The 26,733-nt window shown below is 32.7% G+C and overlaps 1 protein-coding gene across 3 annotated transcripts; it reads left to right on the plus strand.

Annotated features, from left to right (window-relative positions):
- The first annotated feature begins 16,682 nt into the window (after positions 1-16,682).
- Positions 16,683-23,115, plus strand: LOC131665225 (myosin-9-like). Of its 3 annotated transcripts, XM_058936972.1 has the most exons (7): positions 16,683-16,975; positions 17,164-17,363; positions 17,492-17,896; positions 19,738-19,981; positions 20,355-20,741; positions 21,272-21,515; positions 22,554-23,115. In XM_058936972.1, the coding sequence occupies exons 1-5, from the start codon at positions 16,774-16,776 to the stop codon at positions 20,426-20,428; spliced, it is 1,125 nt and encodes a 374-aa protein (XP_058792955.1). In that variant the 5' UTR covers positions 16,683-16,773; the 3' UTR covers positions 20,429-20,741; positions 21,272-21,515; positions 22,554-23,115. The 3 variants fall into 3 exon arrangements, with proteins under 3 accessions (XP_058792955.1, XP_058792971.1, XP_058792964.1); XM_058936988.1 differs by lacking the exons at positions 21,272-21,515; positions 22,554-23,115 and adding an exon at positions 20,182-20,284 and having other exon boundaries at positions 19,738-20,100; positions 20,355-20,421; XM_058936981.1 differs by lacking the exons at positions 21,272-21,515; positions 22,554-23,115 and having other exon boundaries at positions 19,738-20,284; positions 20,355-20,421.
- The last annotated feature ends 3,618 nt before the right edge of the window (positions 23,116-26,733 follow it).

The raw sequence follows: 26,733 nt of genomic DNA on the forward strand, positions 1-26,733 counted from the left end.
ACATTCACTTGGACCAGAGTAAATTTTCAAGCTATATTTTGAGTTTTTAACGACAATTTTTTTTAATGAATTTGATTATGTGTAGATTTTTTGTTACTGAGATAGTTACAAAAATTGACTGGATTGTGATGAAATCAACGTAATTGATGAATTTTTATTTTTTGATCTTTTTTTATAGAAAATTATTCTTTTGATTTATACAATGATAATGTTCTACAATGGTTTCTAGTGATTATTTTGATATGTCACACTACATAATACTTTTGAATGAATTATATCTAGATCATGTACTTTTTTTTAGACAGTTTTACAAATTGAATTGCCAATTGAATTAAAACTCATACGAGTGCTTTTGATTTTTTAATACAAGCTTGATTATAATTATTGTTTTTTGTTCTACGAAATAATTTAATTCAACTATAACATGCATATTAGTTATAATCTAATGAATGATAAAGTTATAAGTTTCTTTTTACATCAATGTAATCTAATTTTGACTGCTTCATACATTTTTAATTTAAACTATACTATACAAATATATGTATCGATAAACCAATAAATTAATTATATTATTATTAATGAAAATTGATGCACTTTCTTTATAACTTGTTTTTCTTTTATTTTCTAATCAGGCCAGAGAATTTACGTGAAGGATATTTGATAGTCAATGTTGATTCTAGTCGCAAAGACCGATAGTTGGAATTTTTTCTTCTTTTGATATGGGATTTGGCCAAAGAGGAACGGGACATAATTATGATAGTTTAAATGGCTATTGTGCTCTGATTGGTTTGAAGACTGGTAAAGTTTTGGACTTTTGTACGAGAACTCGAAAATGTCGCATGTGCGATTTGGAACTTCTCACTGGTACAAAAAAACCACACGATTATAGGAAAAATTTTTCCGGAAGTGCTAAAGCCATGGAGCCCGATGGTGCTGTGCAACTTGTAACTAATAGCAATATTTTGAAAGAGCACAATTGTCAAGTTGGAGTATTTATAGGCGACAATGATAGTAGTAGCATGGCAGCCATTCAGAGTAAGATTGATTATCCTCTTGTAAAACAATCAGACATGAACCATTCTTATAACAACGTTGGAAGTATGCTGTACGACATTCAGAAGACGTCTGATCCAGACCGTGAATTGACAGGTGACATTATTAAACACATTCAACGCTGTTTCTCATATGCTGTACATCAAAACAAAACTCATTTAGATAAAATGAAACTTGCGTTGGAGAATGTGCCATATCATCTATTTGATTTGCATAAAAACTATGATAACTGGTGTAAAAGTAAAGAAAATGAAGAAAATGCAGGCATTATTTTGAAAAGTCCAGCCTTATTTGACAGTTTATTAAAACTATTCGATGAATTGTCAGCAACTGCTTTCAAATTTGTTAGTGCAGCAAGTAGCCAGGCAAATGAAAGTTTAAATAACGCGATGTGTAGGAAAAATGCCAAATATCTTTTATTAAGTACGTCTGAGTCATCTGATTTTAGATTCAGTGCTACTGTTGCGGAAAAAAATATTGGCCTATTTGCAAAGATGTTTAGATTGTACCGGGATTTTACACAAAGGAATTTTGCATAAACATATTGTCAAGAAGAATAAAATTTCATTATCCAAAAAACAGAAAGCTTCCACACCAGCATTAAAAAAAAAAAGATTGGAATTGAAAGCGAAAAAATCTCAACTCAGGTATAGAAAAAACATCAATCAAGATGAAATATATCGTAGTGGTATGACTCTCCTAGATAAACATTCAGAAACTGAATCAACCTGTGTTAGACTTTCAGTTGATAATACAAAAGTTTGGAAAACAGATAAATTAGCAATATGTTTTTTTCGATTTGGAAACTGCTGGATTAAAAGTAACTGATGATATCTTGCAAGTATGTGTCAAGCATGGAGAAAAAATATTCCAGTCTTTTATTACACCTACAAGAGGCATAAGTCCTGGAGCATCTACAAAAACTGGCCTTACGAAGGTGCATAAAAAGCTCTTTCAGCATGGAGTTGAAGTAGAAACATTACCTAGGAAAATGGTTTTCTTAAGACTCTTAGAATTTTTACAAACATTGGAGAAAAATGTTTATTTGTTGCACATAACTGCACTTTTGATTATAAGCGACTAATATTAACTTTGAGAAATTTATGTTTACTTAAAGAATATAAGAAGGTGATTGAAGGATTTAGCGATTCGTTATCTTTATTGAGAAAGAAGTATCCTAAAAGAAAGAGTGACCATAAACTTACGACTCTAGCAACTTAGCTCCTCTCTCTTTCCACAGAAGAAGAACATAATGCTTGTTATGATGTATTTTTATTGGAGGAATTGACAACATCTTTTTTGGACGTTAATGACATTACAAAAAGTATGGAGACTATTGATGATGTTATTAGCGCGTTAGAGAACAATGAAAATGTTCAGAAATTATTACCCTCTTTTCAACCAATGACCGGTGTCATCTCCGAAGCCATGAAAAAACGATTATGTTCTTCAGGACTTAGCTATACACGAATTTTGAGTACTTATAAATCCGAAGGTAGAGAAAATGCAATTACTTTGTTAAGAGGACTAGTCAATGGGAAAGCAACGATTATTATGTTACGTCTCAAGACGTATCTTTACTCATTTACATTCTTTAAAAGTGCAATCCCGAATTTCGTAAAATCAAAACTATATACACGTCCACCAGAAAACGATACAGCAGCAAAACACGAAGACCATACTCAGCATTACATAACACACAATGAACTCAAAAAGAAAATTACTCAACTACATAAGAAACATCAGCGATTTATTAAGCACAAATTTATGTATATAAGACGAATCATCCGAAAGGTGAGCAGAGAGAAATTATCTTTACTCCGTACACACCGGTCCGACAATTGGTGATCATTTTTCTTAATAAACTCGCGACTGTTACAAGTAATATCGTGCAAGTATTATTCATAACCTATCCTATTCAATTCAACAAGCAGTTAGAGCCTGCTACATTTATTCAATTCAACAAGCAGTTAGAGCCTGCTACATTTATTCAATTCAACAAGCAGTTAGAGCCTGCTACATTCATACAATTCAACAAGCAGTTAGAGCCTGCTACATTTTATCAACAATTAAAGGCTACGATTATCAAGGTAGTACAATTATCAGACATACATTTCCACATATATTTATTATAAGTGAGACATATCCGACCACTAGTCAACATATTGGAACGTCTCATTCATTAGCTATTCGTAGTTGATGCACGAGACGTAACAATTAAATCAAAAAAGATACTTGATGAAATTTTGGATTTTTTGAGTCAAGTGAAAGAAACATAAAATGTGATATATCGTAATAATAGTTGACCAAGTCAGCTTATACTATTTATTTATAAATAACCTATGTGGAAAAATAATGTATTGTACTTTTATTTTAAATACAGTTAATGTATAAATAAATTATGCATTTTATATATTGGCTTGAATTTATTATGAAATAAATTTCACAACCTATAATTTAAGTAATAAAAAAATTGTCTTTTTTAGATTTGTATATATATATATTTTTTTTTAACAATAATATCGATTTTATGCAATTTTTTATTTTTTTTTATAATATGTAATATATGAAAATCATGCACTGTTAACAAAAGAAAATAATTAATTCCATGAATGCATTTAATATTAATTACACTTTTTAAAACTAAAATTAAATTTTTACAAAACTACAATGAAAAATAAGTACATATAATTATCATAGATGTAACGTGTGCATGAGTTCAAAAATAATACACGTGTGTATATCTATAGCGTGTTTGCAACGTTGCCACATTTCTGTGAAAATCATCAAAAGTTTAGAGTAACCTACAAAAATTCAGTTTTTGTTTGTTATTTTCTAATCGGGATGCGCGGTGAGGCATATTTTTTTATACAGAAAATGAAACTTTATTTATCCTTCTTTTAAGTAAATATTTTCGACTGAAAATCTGTGCATTTTTTCTGTGCTTAAATTCGGTATGAATAACTTATTTATGATAAGTATGAATAACTTATTATAACTTTATTTTCATTGCAATTTGGCTGGTAATAAATATTGAAAAAATTCAGGGATATTCCAAATAATCTAATTTATCATAGTTTTTAATTTTGTCGCGATCTGTGCATTTTGCTAATGGTCCTGAACCTCCTTAATTGGGGAAATTCTATATAATAATTCATCGGAATTTCAAGAAATATGTAAGAAGAGTGTAACAAAGATGGGATACTCACTGCTAGGTCCAGTAATACCAGGACTCACAGTGACACAATAACAAGCCAGAGGCAGACGTTTTATATTAAGAAGTAATAATGAGATATTTCAATATCTTGAATATTCCACAGTACCAAAAAGGATAATTTGTTCAAGGGCCAAAATTTGTTTCATTCTCTATCTCAAACCGTGAGTGAAAATACTGATATCTTCATTTAGCATCTGTTTAAGATAGATTATGGTAGTCTTAATACAGATAACCGACTCAACCCTGCTAAAACAAGGACATTCAACCGGATTGAAAATCCAAACCGCTTCGAGTCTATTTCTGAATCCTACAAATGACAATTGAAATTCATTAAAGCATAACCAATCTTAATTCACTTTAATGTTTTTTTATCCCAAAATTAATTTTACATATTATAATAATTAATTTTTAGGAGAGAAAAATATTAAAGGGAATTCAGATCGATTCCAGTTTGATAAATTGAAATTGTCATTTGTAGGATTCAGAAATAGACTCGAAGCGGATTGGATTTTCGATCCGGTTGAATGTCCTTATTTTAGCAGGGACGTTTGGATATTGTGCAGTAAGTCAAATACCATTATTAGCAGTACGTGATTGTCATTACTGCACAGCGTTACACTTAAGTAAACAGTATAAGGACGTGTTGGTGCGAATTTTCGAGTGTCCCTTTGCAGAGCATCGCAAGTCATTAGAAAATGCTGACGAAAGGTGCGGGTTCCATCAAGAAGGTAGTGAATTAATTCAGGCATGCCCTCGTGAAAATTTGAAGTCAAGATCTTGAATAAGAACTAGAGTAAGAAATTGCATAAGAAATATTATAAGAACTTAGCCAAGTCCTTATGCAAGTTCTAGTAAGTGTTTTTCGTTTTTCAAAGCTTCCACGATGGATAAGTACTTGTTCAAGAACTTATATAAAAAATTACGTAAGATCTTGCCAACTATTTTATATTAAAAAAAATTTTTTTCATTTCAATTCATATGAAAATTTAATGATATTATAGTTATTAACAATATTTATAAAATTCAAATTGATGATTCAAGTTTTTTATTATATACAATTATAAAATATGTGTAATCTTGATTATTTTCATCATAGATTTAATTATAAAATATTCCAAAATTGAAATTATAGAAATATATAAACTAAAATTTGTGTAATGTACCAGTTAAATAAATAGAGTGAGGGATTGTTTGACATTGATTTATTAAAAAAGATATTTGCCTATAATTGCGTATGCCTTTATTTACATAAAATATTTACACTTACATATGTACATGTTCTTTACAAGACCTTTATCACTAACTTTGATGATCAGTGGAATAACAAATTCACTGTTGGACAAATGTAACTATTTAAATATGTTTTTATAAAAATACAAATTATCTTTATATCTGATGTTTTTACCCTGTTGAAAAAATCCAGCTGGAAATCCAAGATGGATATCCACATGGATATCCAGCTGGATATCCATGTGGATTGATGTGGATTCCATATGGATTTGATATGGATATCCATGATGGATATCCATGTAGATTCCAGGTGGATTTTAACCAAAATCCAGGTGGTTTTTTCGGTCGATCCATGTGGATTTCATCATAAATCCAGATGGATTTTCCGGTCAATCCATGTGGATTTCAGCATAAATCCAGGTGGATTTTAACATAATTTTAGGTGGATTTTAACATAATTTCAGGTGGATTTCAGAATAAACCCAGGTGGATTTTCTGATCAATCCATGTGGATTTCAGCATAAATCCAGGTGGATTAATAGAAATCCAAGGTGGATTCGTCAACGAATCCAGATGGATTTTCCGGTCAATCCATGTGGATTTCAGCATAAATCCAGGTTAATTTTGCAGTCGATTCATGTGGATTTCAGAATAAATCCAGGTGGATTTTTAATAAACCCAGGTGAATTTCAGAATAAATCCAGGTGGATTTTCTGGTCAATCCATGTGGATTTTAGCATAAATGCAGGTGGATTCATCGGCAAATCCACCTATTTTCATAGATTTTTTTGCTTAAATTCAGGCGAGTATGTCAATGCAGATATTTGAGCTGAAATACAGGTGAATTATTTCGAAATATACATATATTTCGCTAAATTTTATGTGTAATACATGTCAACATGTCAATATTTTATCAAGTCAAAGATAATTATTTATATCCGATCAGATTTTTTGTTTTTTAAAGATTCATTTCATGTATCATAAAGTATGAAGAGGTTTTCAGTTCATTATTAAAAATAAAAAACAGATCAATATTATTCCATGGAATATTCTGTTTTGTGGTTTTTCAAACAAATTCATATTTTATTTGTACAAAACTTACAATGTATTTTGATAAAGTAAGTTCTAAAATATGTGCATGTTTAGTTGGTAAAAAATTGGTGCAAAATTGTGAAACGCTGCAATTATTTAAATTATTATTTCCAATACATATTAGGAACTGATGAAATGTAAATACCGATATTAGTATTAGTGTAAACACATAATATATCTACATTTTTAGTTTCTGTCATATCAATATTTAAATTTGTCCCTGTGACATATTTCATGTAGCGTAAATCATTACTCATTAGATAATCACTATCCACTTGAAGCTTCCTATATGTTGTATACTCTCTTCCATTTTCAAAATTGATGAGAAATTGCTCAATTCGCACATAATCTCCATTTTTCAAAACTGCATATGAATTATTTGATCTAAATAAAAACTTTCCTGATGACCTAAATAAGCACCTATCTTTAACCATTTTTTCATAAGCTCTTACTTGTCCTTTCGGTAGTTGGAACAGATCCATAATTCGTTGATTAACTACTCTTCTTCCAAAATATCGAAATGAAAATTTAACCGTTTTCGTAATAAATCCATTCTCTAAGTATTTAAGGTACTCTATACATGGTGAGTCATTTTCAAGTCCCACATGTTTTTCTAATATCCTAATACTGTCTTGAAAGTACAGATAACGGCACACTTGACTCAAGACACCTTTCGCAGCATAAATTGTTTGTTTAATTTTTCCGTTACCCGATTCGAAGACGTAGCCACTATGTACATATAACGGACCCCAGTCAGCAACACTCTGTACTAAATGTAACAGTTGGTGTACGTTAAAAGACATCGCATCGCTTGAGTAAAGAAGTTCTGTCTCGAAAACAAATTTTTTCAACAGAAAATCTGCTCTTTGCAAATCTGTGACAGTTATCTCGGTTTGTAATAATATATAATACGCTTGTACTAAGAGAAACCAATGAGTCATATATTTTTCAAATCGTGGAAATTCTTCTGATAATAATTTTAATATTGGCGGACTATAAAATAGAATCCAGTTTAACCATTCAGCAGCTTTCCAATGTGCTCGATCACTTAAACAACGTGATAACCGTTCTAGTTGTGTGGGAACTTTGAAGTTTGCTATAAATTTATCAATACCCTCTATTTTACTTTTAGGGATCGAATAAGGTTCATTAGATATGGCAAACCAATAGTTGCAAAATTGCTTAGCTACTCCTAGATCGACGCAGTGCATTGGACATGGAACAAAACCACCAATTATGTCAAAGCCATTCATAAGCAACAAAGGAGTAGCATTTTTTACACCAAAAATAGGAGCATTTGCTTCAACTGCTCTTTGCATATGCTGAAAAGTAGTATTTGCGGTTCGTTTTTCAGGATGTTCGTCTAGTATTGTGTACTTAACAGAATATCCAGTATTATGACGAACAGACACACCTGGGTGCAAACACCAATTGCACCCAAAGTAGCCATTAAATTGTATAATACCCTGCATAGGTGCACGAGCAACAGCGTCGACGCAACAGCACAATGCGTACAAATGTAAATTTTTCGTTCCATTTTTTAGTTTGCATGATATTCCATTTTCTGAAAGTTCATTCATTTTATCGACAAAAGGACGTAGGAAATACGTCATATTTGGCTTATTCCGTCCAAACCAGAGCGCAGAAGTAATAGTTTTTTGACATCGAATATTTTGTGGAAGTTCATTGATAAGAATTTGTATTGGCCAAACGGAACATTTAGAACTTTTAAAAGTAGGCGACCCATCGCTATTAAACGTGGCGGTCACATAACTTTCTTTACGGTCCTCAGGTAACGATGCTAGAAATTGTTTGTATCGTTGGCCATCATAAATATCTGTCATAGAAACATTTCTTTCTTTATTTCGACGAGATATAATATCAAGGTAGAAGTCCTCATTTGCTTCAATAAGATTTTGGATTTCGCTAACTGGATCAATCATTACAAAATAATCTCTAAACGAAGGATCTTTTAAATTAATATTTTCATCGCACAGTTCGCAAAACATTGTACGTAGTCCCTTTTTAAATGCTCCTAAGTACACTTTACACGTTGGACATACAGCGTGATACTCTCTACCTTCTTCTGGATTGAATAGCTTGTCGAGCTGATAACGATTTTCTGGAAAAACTTGTTTATGGACAAACATATTTAGCATTTTAAACAAATCTACTATTCCTGTAGTTGGTACATGATATTTGTTACAATATTTCATGACAGTTAATATCATTTCTATTGGACTAATACCTATCAGTAAGTTTAGAGGCTCGTTATACTCTTCATTACTTATAATTTCGTCTAATCTCGCAAATCTACCTTCAACCATTTCATTATCATCAGGTGCTATGTCATTGAAGTCTTCCTCGTCGCTAGTATCCAATATACAATCCTGCACATCTTGTAAAATCGGTAAAAGGTCCTAAAATAATAAAATTGATAAACATTAATGAATTATTTATGACTGTTATAAGTTTATAAGTCATTTGGGTTATTGGATTATGGGATTGAAGCAATAGTGGCCTAGTTTTATGAAGGATCAGTATAAACAAATATTCAATTACATAGTTTGTGCGGCGAATTTTATGTATGCTCTTTTATAATTACAATTTTTGTATAGCAGAGGTTACAGAACGTTACAAAATGTACGGAGTTACATTATATTATTCATTAAAAGACAAAATAGCTTCAGCTGCTTCTATTTTTTCATCTTGATAATTAAAAGATTGTCAAGTTCATAAAGATAGCGTATATAGTTAACACGAGATTGGCTACTTTCATGTTTAATAAATTAACAAAGATACGGTTTTAATGTTTTTCGCTAGTATATTTTTTGGGTTAATTTTATAAAAAAGTCAAATACTTTTTATTTTGTCTTTGAATTATCTACAAAACAATAAAAAATGGCTTATTTGGCCGCATTATTAATGTGTCAACCTGCAGACTGTTCAACGCAGAGGCTGTGTATAATAGAGAATTGGTTCGCCAGAGTCAACTTCTGAGAAAAGAGAAAAATATTTCCAATATCTACTGCATATACAATATTGAAGCAGTATTCTGAATTGGACTACTGTTAAGTATAAGGTTTTAGGCATCGCCCAATAAACGAAGAAGGTAGTAAACGTACGACCTGCGACGCTAGGCTAAGTATAATAGACATGCCGCACATGGCAGCGGAGCGCTCACGTTTATTACTCATTACACTAGCCCAAAGGGCTAGCAGAGCGGACGTTCGCGCGGGAGACACTTTTGCCTCGCCAATGATTCGCCAATGCGACGGGGATATTTCCTCGAAGCAACCCTTCGTCGTCCACGTTAAATGCAGAAGTTGATGCATTGAGGACTGCATAGATACGACGCGAGCTGAAAGGAGTGTGAAGTCACGACCGCGAGATGACCTTCGCGCTGATAATATGATTGCGGGTCATCCGACGAGGACCAAGGAGAATGTACAACAAGCAGGCAAATGCTCTGAGAAAGGAGGTTCAGATCAACGCACCGAAGCTTTATTTATGATGCTCTGGCCAATGAAGTGTCACCCATCGGGCGATGCAACAAATACACAATGTTAACAGAAAGATAGGTGGAGCGCCCGCTATTACGCGAATGGTTGATAGAGGAAAATAATGACGCACGTTATACGCGAAACTAGTATCGCCCACACAGAATTGTCGCTTTATCTTTTGTACTTGTCGCTGGCCAGCCGACAAGTTACACCGCAATTGCCCACTCCTTTCGAGGGCTGCATGCTCGCTACCGCGGATGCAAAAGTCCGCACAAGCTCTTAGCGGAATGAACTCGGCGTCGCTACCACCGCTGCCCACACATGCCGCAAATGCACGAATCACGCGATTACCCGCGCGGATAGTCCCGTAGAAGGTTTATGGACATCTTGGTTTCAAGGGCACGAGGTATAGTTGTAGTTCCCAAGAAATACGACTATAGCGTGCAATGAAACCAAGACTAACTCACTGCCGGCTCACACGTGTGTCGCCGCTCACGCGAGAGAGCGATTTATCTCTCTCTCTCCCTATTGAAAAAATCCAGCTGGAAATCCAGGATGGATATCCACATGGATATCCAGCTAGATATCCATATGTATTGATGTGGATTCCATATGGATTCGATATGGATATCCAGGATGGATATCCATATGGAATCTAGATTGATTTCTCAGAAAATCCAGGTGGATTTTAATTGTGTTTTTGATTATAAATATATAAAAAAATGTCTCCTGTTAAATTATTGTTTTAAATATCTCCTACTCCGACAAATATCAATATTAAAAAAAAAAATATGTTCCCTTAGCGGGGCTTGAACATACGACCTCTTGCACTTGAGCTTGACTGTCTACCACCTGAGCTATTGTATCATCTTGATTTCAGTAGTATATTTCACTTACATGGCTTATTCTTGCATTATGTACTTAAATAGTATCACCTTTTTTATATTTTGCACATAACAAATATGCCCGCGATAAAATGTTAGATCATTTCATGATAAAAGTTCAAATATAAATGCAAGAATAAGCAATGTAAGTGAAATATACTACTGAAATCAAGATGATACAATGGCTCAGGTGGTAGACAGTCAAGCTAAAGTGCTAGAGGTCGTCAGTTCAAGCCCCGCTAAGGGAACACACACACACACACACACACACACACACACACACACACACACACACACACACACACACACACACACACACACACACACACACACACACACACACACACACACACACATATATATATATATATATATATATTTAGAACGAAGTTCTATTGCGGAGGGGGTCTAATCCAGAAAAAGTGAAACGCGTTACAAAATTAGTAACGCGAGAAGGAGAGGAAACAGTCGCACAGTGGGTGAGATCCCCTCCCTACTGTACAAACCACGCTGACTCTTGGCTCCTCTCTCCGCTCTACGAGCCGCGCTGGCTCTCGGCTGCTCTCCCCTCTCTACGAGCCACGCTGGCTGGCTTTGAGTGTCTTTTTCTCGCTCCCTCTCATGAGTTCGCTTAGACACTATATACGCGCTTCTCTCTCTCTCTCGTACAGCTGCGTGCAAACTATATACTGGTTCTCTCTTCTCTCTGTCTCTTTCGTTCGCTTGCATACAAACTATATACCGCAGTACACAGGACTATACTCTGTCTCTTTCTCTATACTATGTTTCTTTTGCTCTCCTGCTTAGTCACATCTGAGACATTGAAAATATGTGCCACACTCGATCAGCCGGCGCAGTAAATCTGAACAAGCCGTTTATAGCGAATGTATGTTTTTTTCCAGTTTAGTAAATTGCAATATATTTTGATCAGAAAAAAAATATATATATACATAAAAAAAATTTATGAATATAATTATTTATTGTTTCCAATAATCAACAGAGAGAAAGATGAGCCGAACAAATGGTCCCACACACCTTAATTAATTAATATAGCCAACCCTGCTTCTGAAGGGAACTTCGTTCTTAACGCGTGTTCCGTGACACGTTCCTCTTTTTTTAATATTGATATTTGTCGGAGTAGGAGATATTTAAAACAATAATTTAACAGGAGACATTTTTTTATATATTTATAATCAAAAACACAAATAAAATCCATCTGGATTTTCTGAGAAATCCATCTGGATTCCATATGGATATCCAGCTGGATTTCCAGCTGGATTTTTTCAATTGGGAGAGCTCTCTCTCGCCCAAAAGTACAAATACGCGCACGCATAATCGCTCGCGAAAATCGCGCCTGGAAAACGACTTTCGGCTTTCTTTACGACTTTCGGCTTCCTTCATCTTAACTGGGGCGCTGTTTGCGCGGGCCAGATGCAGCGCTTTCGGCCGAGCCTGGGTTAAATATAGGAGAGTCTTTTTTACATGGAGTTTGTAACTATTTTTCTTATCTTGGCCCTCGTTAGCTTTTAGAAAACCCTTCGAAAACGAAGAAAAAAAAGACTCTCAACCTATTTTTTTGCGAGTAAGGAAGAAGGTTCTCATTCGATTCCAAAATGAACTTAAAAATACTTATATTTTAAAAATCGAAAAAATTAGCTTCCGTCACAGTCGAAACAAAAAACGCTTTACTTTTTTCTTTTTCTTTAACACGTTATTTATTAGGTCAAATCGTGTAGAATATACCCTCCAATTTTCACGATGTGGATATTTTTTTTTCGAAGAAAAATGGCTTCGAAAATTTGAAATTCCGATTTTTCAAAAAAAGCACCAACTTTGAACAAAATTTTTCAAAAATAGCTAAAAAAAAGGTAAATTTTCTGACTTTGAAAAAATATATATGGGCATAGTTATATTTTAACGAAAATCTGAGATAGCCAAAAGGCTTATTTTGACATTTTAAAAAAACTGCTGGAATCTAAAATAAAATAATCACTTTTCGTGTTCCGAAAAAAAAATTTTCTTTTAACATCGCGTTGCCGGACAAGATTTTTCTTGTTCTTTGGGAAACAAACAACAAAAAAGTGGCAGCGTGCCACCAAAAAATATTGACGAAGAGGACACTTCAACTCGAGATTTCACATTTTTTATAAATTACTCAAATTACGCCGCATGCGACTCTTTGACTGATGAAAATCGGTTTTGTTTAAAAAAAATTTTTTCATAGCCTTAAATGAATTTGTCAAAATATTGAAAAAAATATTTTTTTGAAAAAGAGGTTTTACATAATTAAAAAATAAGTTTATTAAAAATCTGATTATCATTCGAAAGTACAGATTTCAACGAAAACAATGAGCCCTCCCGAATTTTTTTTCGTGCATTGTAGCATTTGCAATAGCAGGCGGTGCAATTTGAGTAATTTATAAAATGCGAAATCTCGAGTTCAAATATGGTCGTCGTTAAGCTTCTGTTGCGGGTTACTGACTGACCAAAGGGTTTTTTCAGCTTTTATCTTAAACAAATGAATTAATCAACTTGAAACATTTTTGGGGCATCCATTGGGCAGAAATAAAGAGCTCTAAAGAGCCCTTTTTTGGAAAATTGTCCTGGAGGTCGAGAAACAAAATAAAAACTTTACTAGCAGTTTTTATTTTTAGAAATATCACATTTTTAGCCGGGTTGCTGTTTGCATTATCGAGGTTCGTCTGCACAGCAATAAGTAGAATGAAAAATATTTTTTCTGGCATAAATTAAGACTTTTTTGGTAGATAATTCAAAGGCGAAAAAAAAGGTTTTTTTACACATAAAAAATATCACTTACGAAAATCTAATTTAGCAATTAGCAATGGCAATGAAGTATATCAACAATTAATATTTTATATGTGTGGCAAAAATTTCATACTTATATATTTATTCATAACTATTTATACTTATATTGATGATTGTACTCAAAAATATTGAAGAAATATTAAAGGGTATTGACACAAAGAAGGTATAAGGTATAAGGTATATATGGGTAATTCTAGGCTATTTCGATTGACTTGTAACCCTTAGATTACGGATTTTTTTTTAATTTGGCACAATTGTTGTACACATAAAACTGAGATTTTTCCCAAATTTTGGAGACGATACATTAATTATATCAAAAGTTATTAACAATTAAAGAAAAATAATAAAAAATTTTCAAACAGCTATATTTTAAAAACTAATAAAGATATCGAAGTCGGATTTTTTTCAAAATACTTATAATGCCTTAAAATTTCGAAATAGTTACAACAATAAAAAATAAAAATTTTTTTTCGAAAGTTATTAACTTTTTGTTTAAACAATTGCTAATATCTCAAAAAGTATATTTTTTTTTTGAAAAATTCTTGCTCCTACGTATTCCTGAGGATTTTTGCTATCGAAATCAATCATAAAATTCAAGGGCCCGACATATCGGAAAGCGTAGCCCTAATCAAAAGAAGACGCCTCAGCGTAAGACCACGAAGACGTCCTGCTGTCGTTGCGACGTACACCGAGGCATCTTCTTTTGATTAGGGCTACGCTTTCCGATATGTCGGGCCCTTGAATTTTATGATTGATTTCGATAGCAAAAATCCTCAGGAATACGTAGGAGCAAGAATTTTTCAAAAAAAAAATATACTTTTTGAGATATTAGCAATTGTTTAAACAAAAAGTTAATAACTTTCGAAAAAAAATTTTTATTGTTTATTGTTGTAATTATTTCGAAAGTTCAAGGTATTATAAGTAATTTGGAAAAACTCCGATTCGGTATCTTTATTAGTTTTTTAGATTAAAGCTAAAGTACCTTTCGACCGTGAGTCCGCTGGAGCGCTACCGCAGCCTTACGCTGAGGCGTCTTCTTTTGATTCAGGCTACGCTTTCCGATATGTCGGGCCCTTGAATTTTATGATTGATTTCGATAGCAAAAATCCTCAGGAATACGTAGGAGCAAGAATTTTTCAAAAAAAAATATACTTTTTGAGATATTAGCAATTGTTTAAACAAAAAGTTAATAACTTTCGAAAAAAAATTTTTATTGTTTATTGTTGTAATTATTTCGAAATTTTAAGGCATTATAAGTATTTTGAAAAAAATTCGACTTCGATATCTTTATTAGTTTTTAAAATATAGCTGTTTGAAAATTTTTTATCATTTTTCTTTAATTGTTAATAACTTTTGATATAATTAATGTATCGTCTCCAAAATTTGGGAAAAATCTCAGTTTTAGGTGTACAACAATTGTGCCAAATTAAAAAAAAATCCGTAACCTAAGGGTTACAAGTCAATCGAAATAGCCTAGAATTACCCATATATTTATAATATAGAAAGGATAGTATCCAATAAAAAAAGTTATTATTACAATAATAATAAAAGGTAGAAATAATTAAAAAGTTATTTACATGATTTTATTTTGGAAAGGCATTGTGATTCAAGCCTTTAAACTTGTGAATATAAAACTAATACTTAACCAAGGGAACTCATTTTTTATATAATTCTTTTCTTTGTATTAGTACAATAAGCTACAAAATGACTACTACAACAATATTATATATATTATATAACACGTAAGGTCTGATTTAGTGTTTGAATCAATAGCATTATTTTTTATATGAAACAAGAAAAGATTTGATATGAAACAAGAAAAATAAGTTCAAACACTGTCTCTATTCGATCAAATATTATTACTAATGTGAAAAGGGATAAAAAACATAAGAAAAGTATATAATCAATTGCAAACTTACGACATTTTGTGGAATACTTTCATCTTCATTTATAAGGTAGTGATTGTTGACATGTGAATATGCATGAGATCTATTACTGCATTCTAAACAAAATAAATATTCTTAATGATAATCTGTACAATCTTTAACAAAAATTAATAGATCACAATTATTTTACATAGTTAAAATATATCTCTGTGAATTGATAAATATTTAGCTAAGATAACATTTATTTTTTTGATTTTCTTTTTGTGAAACTACACATTGACAGGTAGATTATAAAAAATTCTTATTGAACTTTCAATCTATGAAAACTTGATTGTAGTACTACCTGAATTTGATTGAACATCCACATTAAGATCTGATTGTTCATTTTGAATAGAATTTCTGATTCCGATTACAGGTGATGTATCTGACACATTTTGAAATGATAAACGGTCTGATGTGTCACTGTTAGATTGTCTCAATCTCCTCATGATACTGTCGGTATCATTTTCTGAACTATAACAATTATGCATATCGTTTGTTGAATCTGATGTAAGTGCATAATCAGCCACAACACTCTCATGACTTTTACAGAGTGAGATATCCATGCTTCCATTACTATCTGTATCCATGTTTACAATACTCGTTCAAGGATTTTAATCAATTGATACCGATAAATTTTTCTAATTATTATTTATACAAAGAAAAATAGATTTACGGACAGAGTTACACTTGGAGGCTAGACATAAACATTCGATATAAAAATGAACCTTTAATCCGTGGCTATATACTATATAGACGCTATTCGTTGGTCTTATTCTCAGTACAAATTCACAGCCCACGATTCTTAGTGCACGAGGTCCCCCCTGGCGGACAATTTGGCTACTAGTATTATCTACCATATATATAGTCTATTATATATAATCCACTTTTCCAAGAAAAGCAAAAGGAGGCTTTTGTCTTTCGTCATTTTCGTTCTACAGTGTAGTGTATTGCGAATTCTTTTTTTATCAGTAATCAGTAGTCAGTATATAAGTATCATTGTAAATTGCACTATTCTGCATTAGCAGTAATATTTTTCAGACATGAAGCCTCAATATTATGCTAAGGTCAAATATATAGATGATCATTTACGAGACGTAAAGCCCGTAAACGAAATTTTGGAATTTCAATCTAACCCTCATGCAATAAAAAATTTTGATAAGGATGCAGTATACTCAATTTTATGGAAAGATGAAAAAATGGTAAAAGAGATTGAAGTTGGCATCCAAATAGCTGATATAAAAAGTGAGTTATTATAATTTTTTTAATATAGTGAAATATAATACAAACAAAATTAAAACTGAATCTAGAAATAAATGGGAATTTATTGGTTTTTAATACAATAAATTAAAACTGTAATGTAGAGATAAATGGAAATTTATTGGTGTTTAATCAATACAAAATCATTTAGCGTTATGTTATTTCATTTTTAGTGATAAGAAGTGAAGATGAATTAACTGAGTTCAAAAACAAAAGAGGAGTTTTTAGCATACTCAACCAATCAGTATTAAACAGATACTATGACAGTGATTCAGAAAGTGACAGTTGCAAGAATACTCCACCAAAATTAAAGAAAACAAAAGAAGTCACAGGAAAAGAGGATAAGAACAAAGAAAGAAGTAAACAAAAAATGGTTAGTTCAATTAACTAATAATTATTATACATTTCAACCAATCTACGTTTGTGTATGTGATTAAATTATTTACAGCTTGTTATCTATTCCTAATATGTACAATAATATATAATCAATTACTTTTCTAGATTTGTGATAATGAAATAGAAAAGCAGATTCTACAAAGTAAGCTAGCAAAGTTTGTAAACACAAAAACATTACACTACGATAATGAGAAAGATTCTGATGATTCAAATAAAGAAAAACATAGTGAAATTGACAATATAGAAGAGGTTTCAATTGGAATGCGGCATGGAAAGGTATTAAATGACAATCTATTACGGAAAAAATTTGAAAAATTGGAAGAAGAATGTTCACACTTAAAACAAAACCAGACAAAACTTCAGAATACAATAGATCTTCTGAATGAGCGCTTAGAAACATACAGAATAATAAATGAACGATTGCAAATCCAGAATTTGCATTATGATTTACAAATAAAAGAATTAACTAAAAACGAGAACATTCATCAAAGATCAACAGCAGCAGTGGAGGTAAGGATGTTATGACAATAAAATTTTTCATCGGTTTATTCTTCATAGTTATTCTTTTTATGAACAATCTTCCAGTAAGTGAGAAATGTATCCAAAAAGATTGAGGAAAACTGATTTGATAATCAGCTATTCACTTAAATTATAAGTTTATCATTAATATTGTAAATTGAAACAAAAATTAATTGTGTAAGGGCTGCATTTCTTAATAGGTAACATTAACTTTAATCAATTTGTTCTTTCACTTTACAATGTGGCTGATAAGCTTATAATGAAAGTAAGTATGCTGAGTACCAAATCAGTTTACCACAATCTTGTTTGATACTTTTCTCACTTACAGTAAGTTTGTATGCGAAGAAAAGAATAGCTACTTACTGATTTTATGAATAATCTCACTGTAAGTCAGAAAAGTATCGAACAAGACTGGGGTAAGCTGATTTGGTAGTTAGCTATTCACTTGTATTATAAGTTTATCAGGCATATTGTAAACTACAGCAATAAATTTATTAAAGTTAATGTAACCTATTAAGAAATGCTATATTTACACAGTTAATATGAAAAATTTCTTTTTATAATCTCATACAGCCACAAGGACAGTTTCTACAGGCATGTGACACTCTTCAACATTAATTTAAAATCAGACAAAAGCTTTACGTACTTCTGTTTTTTTACTCTCAGTATTATTTACCTATAAAAAAAATATTATAAAAATATATGTTGGGAGAGTTTTATATGCCTGTAGAAACTATGCTTGAGGATGGACGATATTAAAAAAAAAGACACTTTTTTATTAGCTCTGTGAGGGCAGCATTTCTTAATAGGTGACATTAACTTTAATCAATTTGTTCTTTCACTTTACAATGTGGCTGATAAGCTTATAATGAATAGAAAAGGCGAATTATAATTCGAGGTGGATGTAAGAGGTAGAGCATTCCTGATTGTTTTAAACTGTTCAAAATATCATGCTGAATGACCAAAAAATTCAGCGTCTCAACTTTCTTATTGCATTTTGTTCTATAAATGTCTATAGCAAAATTGAGCGAAAATGAGCCATTTTTTCATCGGTCTATGCGATTTTACTCGTGAAATAACAAATTTATGACGGAAAAATGCACAGGTATAAAGTTGTAGAGCGTAAAATTTTCTATCCAGCTCAATTATTTAGAATCGCAAAATTCAATTTTCCATAGGTGCAAAAGTCGAATGAATAAAAAAAAAGTAGTTAAAAAAATGCTATTTTTGCACGAGCGATTGCAATTGATAAGGTTAATGAATGTTTTTTGCGAATAATTCTTTGGAAACTTCAATTCTTTGCAAATCTATTGCCGTAAACCTGGTTCCGATATCTCCATTAGTTGTTACAATTGTTTATTGTAACAACTAATTGTATTAATTATTATTGCAATTGTTTATTAAGATTCTGCGAACGAGATACACTGTTTGCAATCATCACAAAATTTTTCACAAATTTTTCTCAACTGCCGTGATTTTTTTGCATAATCTATAATATAAAAACTATAATATTCCATAGTAAAAAAAATTATTTTTCAATTTTAACCGACCTTTGGAATTAAAAAAAAAAGTCAAGATTTTGACATTAATAACAAATGGAATATTTGCGCGGTTTTTTATTATAATAAAAATCTGAAAAAACTACGTTAAAGTTCTCGGAAAAAGCCCACTTTTGACGCTTTATACATCCAATTTCAATTATTCAAAACCGAATGTTTATTTGTGTCCCTAAAAATCCCTTAAAAAATGTTTTAAAAATTTTGCAAAATTATACTTTAAAGGACCTGTTAATATGTTTTAGTATATAAATGTGTATATTAACTTTTTTTAAGGAACATAATGCTGCAATTGGTAAAGCATCGACTCCTAAAAAATCATTCTATTCAGATTATAGATCTGGAAGTATGAGCGATGATGACTTTGTAAGATCTCGCGAATTACCTTTACCTGAAATCTCGCCAAATATTGATAAGGAACTAGAAGATCATTCACAACCTGAAACCGATAATGATTGGATGGAACAGGATATGTTCCAGGATATTGATGTGCAGAAAACCCCAGACTCGAAAACAAAAAGTTAGAAACTTATATACAGGGTTATTCAGAAGAATTGTAGTTCCCTGAAACTGGTCATAAAAAAGGGTTTTTTGCTGCGCTCTCCATTACTCGGCCACAGCAAGTAGCATGGTAGTTCCGTAAGCATTTTTTAATCAGTTATTTTAGCAGTTAGATCGAATAACCGTTGAAAAAAATAAAAACTGCTAAAATAACTGCAGAAGTAAGCCTTACCCGCCGACACCAGCGATACTCGCTATAATGTCTCGTGATAATGGAAAATGACTCATTTCCAGATACTGCAGTCCTTCTGAACCCCGGCATGTGTATATATATATATATTGATTAAATAAATAATATATGCTTAATAAATATATTTTTATGACTTTTTAAGGAAAATTAGATTTTGAACAAAACTGGAGTCCATCATTGCTACAAAAAAAAAAAGAAATCAGAAAAATCTTTTGAATGTGAAACCAATACTAGCGATTCTGGAATAATGGAATCAAGATCGTCGGTTTCAAAAAATAATAATGTTAAACTGTCCCTAAAAGAGTTTTCAACGTTATCACGTAATTTTTTGGGAAAGAAGTCTGCACCAAATACTCACAATGCAAAAAAATTAAAGACACTTGAAAATCCGTCTCAAGAAATCAACAGGAATTCTGCATCGAACTCAAGTATAGAAGACGAATATGAAAATGTAAATAAGTCTTCAGATGTTTCAGATTTTGGAAATTTTGGTCACAGGGAAACTATCACGAACAATGATGGTATTACGGTCAGTAGACTTATTTTGTTTTTCTTACAAAGGACACTATTAATATTTTTGCCTATAATATTCAGATGTTGTCTTCCCAAATATTCTCTGCACATTTATAGTTAATACTGTGTATATTTTAATTGGAAAAGTTATGGAAGTTCTATCGGTACAATGCTAGTCAAAACAGTGAATTCTTTCTTTGTTTCTATCGCAGTGATAAGTTTTATGCGTTGTCTTTTTTCAATTTTGAGGTCAAATGTAAAATTTTGAGAAACCATATAACTTGTTTTCAATATTCACAAGCATCCACCTAAAATTGTGAGTTGCCACGAATATACAGTTAAATACAGTTTATTATTAGAAAAACTAATTAAAAAAGCTGACAATTAATTAATTAGTAATTGACATTTTGAAACGACAATCGGTCGTCCTTTGAAAAATGTAAACAGAATTCGATTTTCTATAAGGATTCAAAATATCAAAGGTGTCATTTGTAATGTCTCGTTTTATATTATAAAATATTATTAAAGTATATTTTAATTATTTAGAGAACAATCATATGGTTGAATAAAAGTTTTCATATGGAATACGAGGACTGGAAAAAGTATCTGTCATTGAAAGATGGTAGTAAATTTACCAAAGCTATTTTAAGAGCGATGCATACTGATGATCATGACTCTTATGAGGTACAATTAAGTACACGATGTGTCATTGCGGACAAAACTGCACCATCGCCCAATGGAGGAAATCGAAGAGTGCCTCTTACTGAAATGGAGCATAAGACAATCAGTAGTATGTATATTTATTTATCACATTATTTAACTAGTGTAATTTCACGCGCGCTTAGCACGCTCATCTCTTATATTTGTTTTATTATTCGTTTGTATTTATAGTTTATAACGGGAGGGAATAATTATTTATTTTATTCGCACTGCCGGTTAAAGAATATTTTCTTGTTATGTCGACTGACGATTTAATCTGCCTTTGCGAGACTAACCCCCGCCCCGATCTGCAGTGTTATAACTGTAATAACTGTTAATTACTGATAATAACACTTTTTAACAAAAAAAACCTGTTCATAACTATTATATGTGTCCAAAATCTGACGTTTATAAACTGTTACAAATTGCAAATAACTGTTATCAATAATTGATTTCAGTTATTTATGATTATTTACATAAATTTTTTCCGACAGGGACGTTGTCCTCTTTGGCGAAACACTTTTCCTTGCACCGGGAGTTGTTCTTCTTTTGTTCGAGATTAGAATTCGGGCTTTTATTTTACATGCCGTCTCGGTGTGATCTCAATGTCGACTGTCTAATTGCTCTCCTCCTACTCATGGATCCGACATGTATATCTTACTAGGGTTTTCCATCTCTCTCTATCGCTCGCGAGAATAACGATTGTTTAATTAATTAATTAATGCAACTTGTTACAAGGTTCATAAAAATAACTTATTCAATTTCTAATAAATGTGCTCTCATTTACTTTATTGAAAACATTACAAACTCGAGTTTTTGTGAACATTTCATTTGATTACTTAAGTTTTTCAATAGAGATCTAATCTCAAACTTCGCGATCAGAGTCGTTAACATAATAAGAGCCCGTGTATACAAGGCGAACTTCTGGCTCGAATTTCTTCAGATTTTCGCTGTTAAAAAATATTGAAAAAATTCAAGGACATTCTCAATATTTCAATAGACTAGTTGTTTTCATTATTATTGCCATCTGTGCATTTTCATATGACTCCTGAACCTCCTTAATTGCTCTGTTTGCTTTCCCCGATTTGTTTATTATTTTATTTGATACAAATTTGATTTTTTGTTGCAGAATGCTTGATCTACTATTGTCAAAAAACATTAAAATTGAATAAAGAAGGTATTAAGAAAGTGCTAGCAAAGAAAAATAGTTTTATATCGGAGGATATCAATTTCTGCCGAAAGAAAATTAGAAATGCCATGAAATCTTCTAAGGAAAATTGATTGTAATCAACATTAAGGTGCCCAGTGAGGCTTAAAAATAGAAAATTTTTATAAAACAAAAATTATAACTTAATATATTAAAGTTCACATTTTCGTATTTGGTCTTTTTACTCCCCATATCTCCCGGCTTTTAGGACACCTCATCCAACGGCTTAGTGTTTCAGAGTTTCTTTTCCTAGCCATTGCTTTCTATGTAATGCTTCTACTTCACAGCAATCCCGTACAGATAACCGGGTCTGTCAGTTCACGATTACAGGACCCAAACGACTGCAAAACCGCGGTGTTCATTTTGGCAGATAAATTAAACAAAAGTCATTGCTACCGCCGAAAATCATATCCAGGTATTTTGCACGACTTGCGCTCTATCCGCTGAATCAGCGCGTCTATTTGTATCAACTCAAATATCTGTATTGACAAACACACCTGGATTTCAGCTAAAACCTATGAAAATGATGGATTTTCCGAGAAATCCACTTGGATTTGCCAAGGAATCCACCTGGGTTTATTAAAAATCCACCTGGATTTATTCTGAAATCCACCTGGAATTATGTTAAAATCCACATGAATCGACTGCAAAATTAACCTGGATTTATGCTGAAATCCACATGGATTGACCGGAAAATCCATCTGGATTCGTTGACGAATCCACCTTGGTTTTCTATTAATCCACCTGGATTTATGCTGAAATCCACATGGATTGATCAGAAAATCCACCTGGGTTTATTCTGAAATCCACCTGAAATTATGTTAAAATCCATCTGGATTTATGATGAAATCCATATGGATCGACCGAAAAAACCACCTGGATTTTGGTTAAAATCCACCTGGAATCTACATGGATATCCATCATGGATATCCATATCAAATCCATATGGAATCCACATCAATCCACATGGATATCCAGCGGGATATCCATGTGGATATCCATCTTGGATTTCCAGCTGGATTTTTTCAACAGGGTATAAACGTCAAGATTTCTTCAATCTCTGTAATTTTACGAAGCACTTGATAATTTTTGCTCAACTTATTAGGAATGGTACAAACAACGTTGCAAGTGGTGTACTCCTGTCTATTATCAAAATCAACAATGAATTTATCAATTTTTATAAAACGTCCATCGTTCAACTGAGCAAAGGAGTTGTCTGTGCGTTGATTAACTTTTAAACACGATGCACATAGACAATTATCTTTAAGCATTCTTTTAAAAATTTTACTTGTATGCGGTAAATTAAATGCATGGGCCATTTCTCTTTTAATTTCAAAAGCTTTACCAAAGTAACTTATTGTACTAATCTTGATTGCGTTTTTAACTTTACACTTGAGAGTATTGTTTATATACATTTTAACAGTTTCTGAAATGTTAGGATATACATGCATTTTTAGGATTGATGCGCTTCGGTTAACACTAATATATCTTAAAATTTGTAAGTTAACTCCTCGAGCACAGTGTATTGCTTGCATAAGTGACAATTTCCAGTTTCAAACGCAAAAGTAGAATGAGCCCAGAGTGGACCCCAATTCAAAACGCTTTTTGCAAGGTAGATGAGAGCATGAATATTAAACGTCATCGCAGTAATTCCAAAATATTCTTGGGTTTTGAATACAAACTCGAAGAGCATTTTATCTGCTTTATCTATTTCCTCAAGATTAATTTTTGGCTGCAGCAGTATGTACAGACTTTCAACAAATAATGTCCAATACTCAATTAATGTTGGCGATAAGATCAACGAAAACAATGGTGTACTAATGTACAAGATCCAATTTTCCCATTCAATAGCTTTCCAGAATTTAGAATCATCTAATGGTCTTGTTAAACGCGAAATTTGATGTGGGCATTTTATTTGTTGTAACAGTGGTTAAAAAATATCATAATCTTGATTTTTTAATAGAAGATTTGTTACTTGTTTGCCTACTCCTTCTAAGCAATTATAGAAGTAATCAATCACGAATCCGTCTATCAAGTCGAATTTTTCTAAATACATAAAAGGAGAAAGATATTTGATGCCATAAATAGGTTTGTAACCGTCTTCAACTGATTGGATCATACAGTCTACTGTGCTTTTAACAGTTCTCTCTGGAATATCATCGGGAATACCTTCACCGAATGCAGGATATCTCATACTCCCCTTCCATTTACCTGGATGTAAACACCAATTGCACCTAAATTTTCCGTTGAATTGCTTAATACCTTGTATGGGTGCTCTGGCAGGGGTATCTACACAGCTGATCAATGTGTAGCCTTTGATTTTGCGCTGTTCTCCTTTAATAGTACATATAATTCCCTGGCTTAATTTATTGTTCATTATTTCAACAAACGGATCCAAAAAAGTCATCATATTTGGTTTTTTTTTTATTAAACCATAAGCCGCATGGGATCAAATTATTGAACCTCTCTTGAACTGATATTTCATTCAGCATTAAATAGATTAGGTGTTCCGTCGTCACAATGTATGTGTGCGTACGTGTGAGTGTGGAGGTAGGCGCGCGCAAAGGCGACTAGGCGGCGCCACCTTACGGGCTTGATTCCCGCGATTTTGTTACCGGCGAGCGAGAGAGCGCGCGGAAACGAATAGTCAGTTAGTCAGTCAAGAACAGCTAGTGACAGCGTGCGCAGCTCTCACTTGCGCCTCGCGGACGGAGTCTTTGTTCGCCGTGTCCGTTAGCAACAACGAAAGTAATAGTCAGCGATTCCAACAATAGCAACAACCTACAACAGATTATAAACCAGTCAAACAACAACAGAAGCCCACGCTTCTCAACTAACGAGAAACCCACGTTTCTCAATCAACAACAGAAGCCTACGCTTCTCAACAAATCAACAAACTCTTGATTGGTCTCCTCATCGCCAATACAACTTGTTCGGCTTCACCGGGTCGAACATCAGCTAGATCATCGTCACTTTGATAGCAGAATTAGTTGTGTGAAAGTGTGTGTGTGCGTTTAAGAGCTCTCGGTTCGCGTACGGCCACGTGGTTAGTGAATTTCTCTGCGCGCGTTTTATCTCCTTCTTTTAACAAATACCGGCGTGCGTACGAGTCTTTTTTGTGCGACGTCACTCGTTTTTTAATCTCTTTTATAATTCAATTTTGTATCAATCCGTTCATTATCAGTGCATTTTAAAATAAAGTGGTTTTTTATGCCTTGCAGGCTTTTTCCACAAATAGTGTCTCATTCTTTCTGTCTTTCTAATTAACCCATTACATCATTAACTTAAACTAAAAATCGTAACAAATTCTAACAAAAAATAACAAGTGCTCAAATACCACCTAAGGTATTTGAATGTTAACATAACAACAAAACATGGTGCCTCCTGTGAGGTTTGAATACCGATCGTTTCCTTTGTGCGCGAGTGACGTCATGCGAAAACAAGTGACCGCGCGCATCGTATAAACACAGTGTGTTAGTACTCGTTGACCTCTGAGAATTCGGCGCGAACACGCCGTTGAAAGGCAAGCGCAGACTTGTCGCAGTTTTAACTACAACATTCAACTTCGTTCTTTGTCGACATCATCTATTAGCATACAACCGTCACTCTCAACTAAGGAAGCCTCATCGCCCAGTGGAGCCTCTGCATCGCGGGAATAACTAAGATAAGACTTTTATTTATTTGAAATTTACGACTATTTTCATCCACTTATTTATTGATTTGAATTTTCGGACATTTGTTCGAATCCGCGTTGTCGCTGCGTGCGTTGCAGCGACCGCATAACGAAATCACATTTGCAACACATCATTTCAACGCGCGTTATTGCTGTGTGCGTTACAGCGACCGCATAACGAAATCATATTAGTGATGCGTCATTTTATTGAAATTGAATCCCCTTTAATGTCGTGCGCTTAGCGAGCAAAATAATTTTAGGCATGGAGTTCAACGAACTCAAACAACGCTTTTAAAATTATTAGCGTAATTCTCATAGTCATGTTCTCTACACAATTAACGTTTCGTTTTTAAATTCATTCCCTTTTTAATTGTTTTTAGTCATTAAAATCACATCTGATTTTTTTTGTTTTATTGATTTGATAAAGCT

This window comes from Phymastichus coffea, unplaced genomic scaffold, assembly GCF_024137745.1.
Source record: "Phymastichus coffea isolate CEN01 unplaced genomic scaffold, Cenicafe_Pcof_1.1 PCOF00003, whole genome shotgun sequence".
In the NCBI taxonomy this organism is placed as follows: domain Eukaryota; kingdom Metazoa; phylum Arthropoda; class Insecta; order Hymenoptera; family Eulophidae; genus Phymastichus; species Phymastichus coffea.

Bases quoted from the DNA above. Each gene is read 5' to 3' on its own strand.
- LOC131665225 (XM_058936972.1), top strand. From the start codon at position 16,774: ATGAAGCCTCAATATTATGCTAAGGTCAAATATATAGATGATCATTTA. The intron at 17,897-19,737 runs GTAAGGATGTTA...ACTTTTTTTAAG, and splicing joins GATCAACAGCAGCAGTGGAG to GAACATAATGCTGCAATTGG. The intron at 19,982-20,354 runs GTTAGAAACTTA...TGACTTTTTAAG, and splicing joins CCCAGACTCGAAAACAAAAA to GAAAATTAGATTTTGAACAA.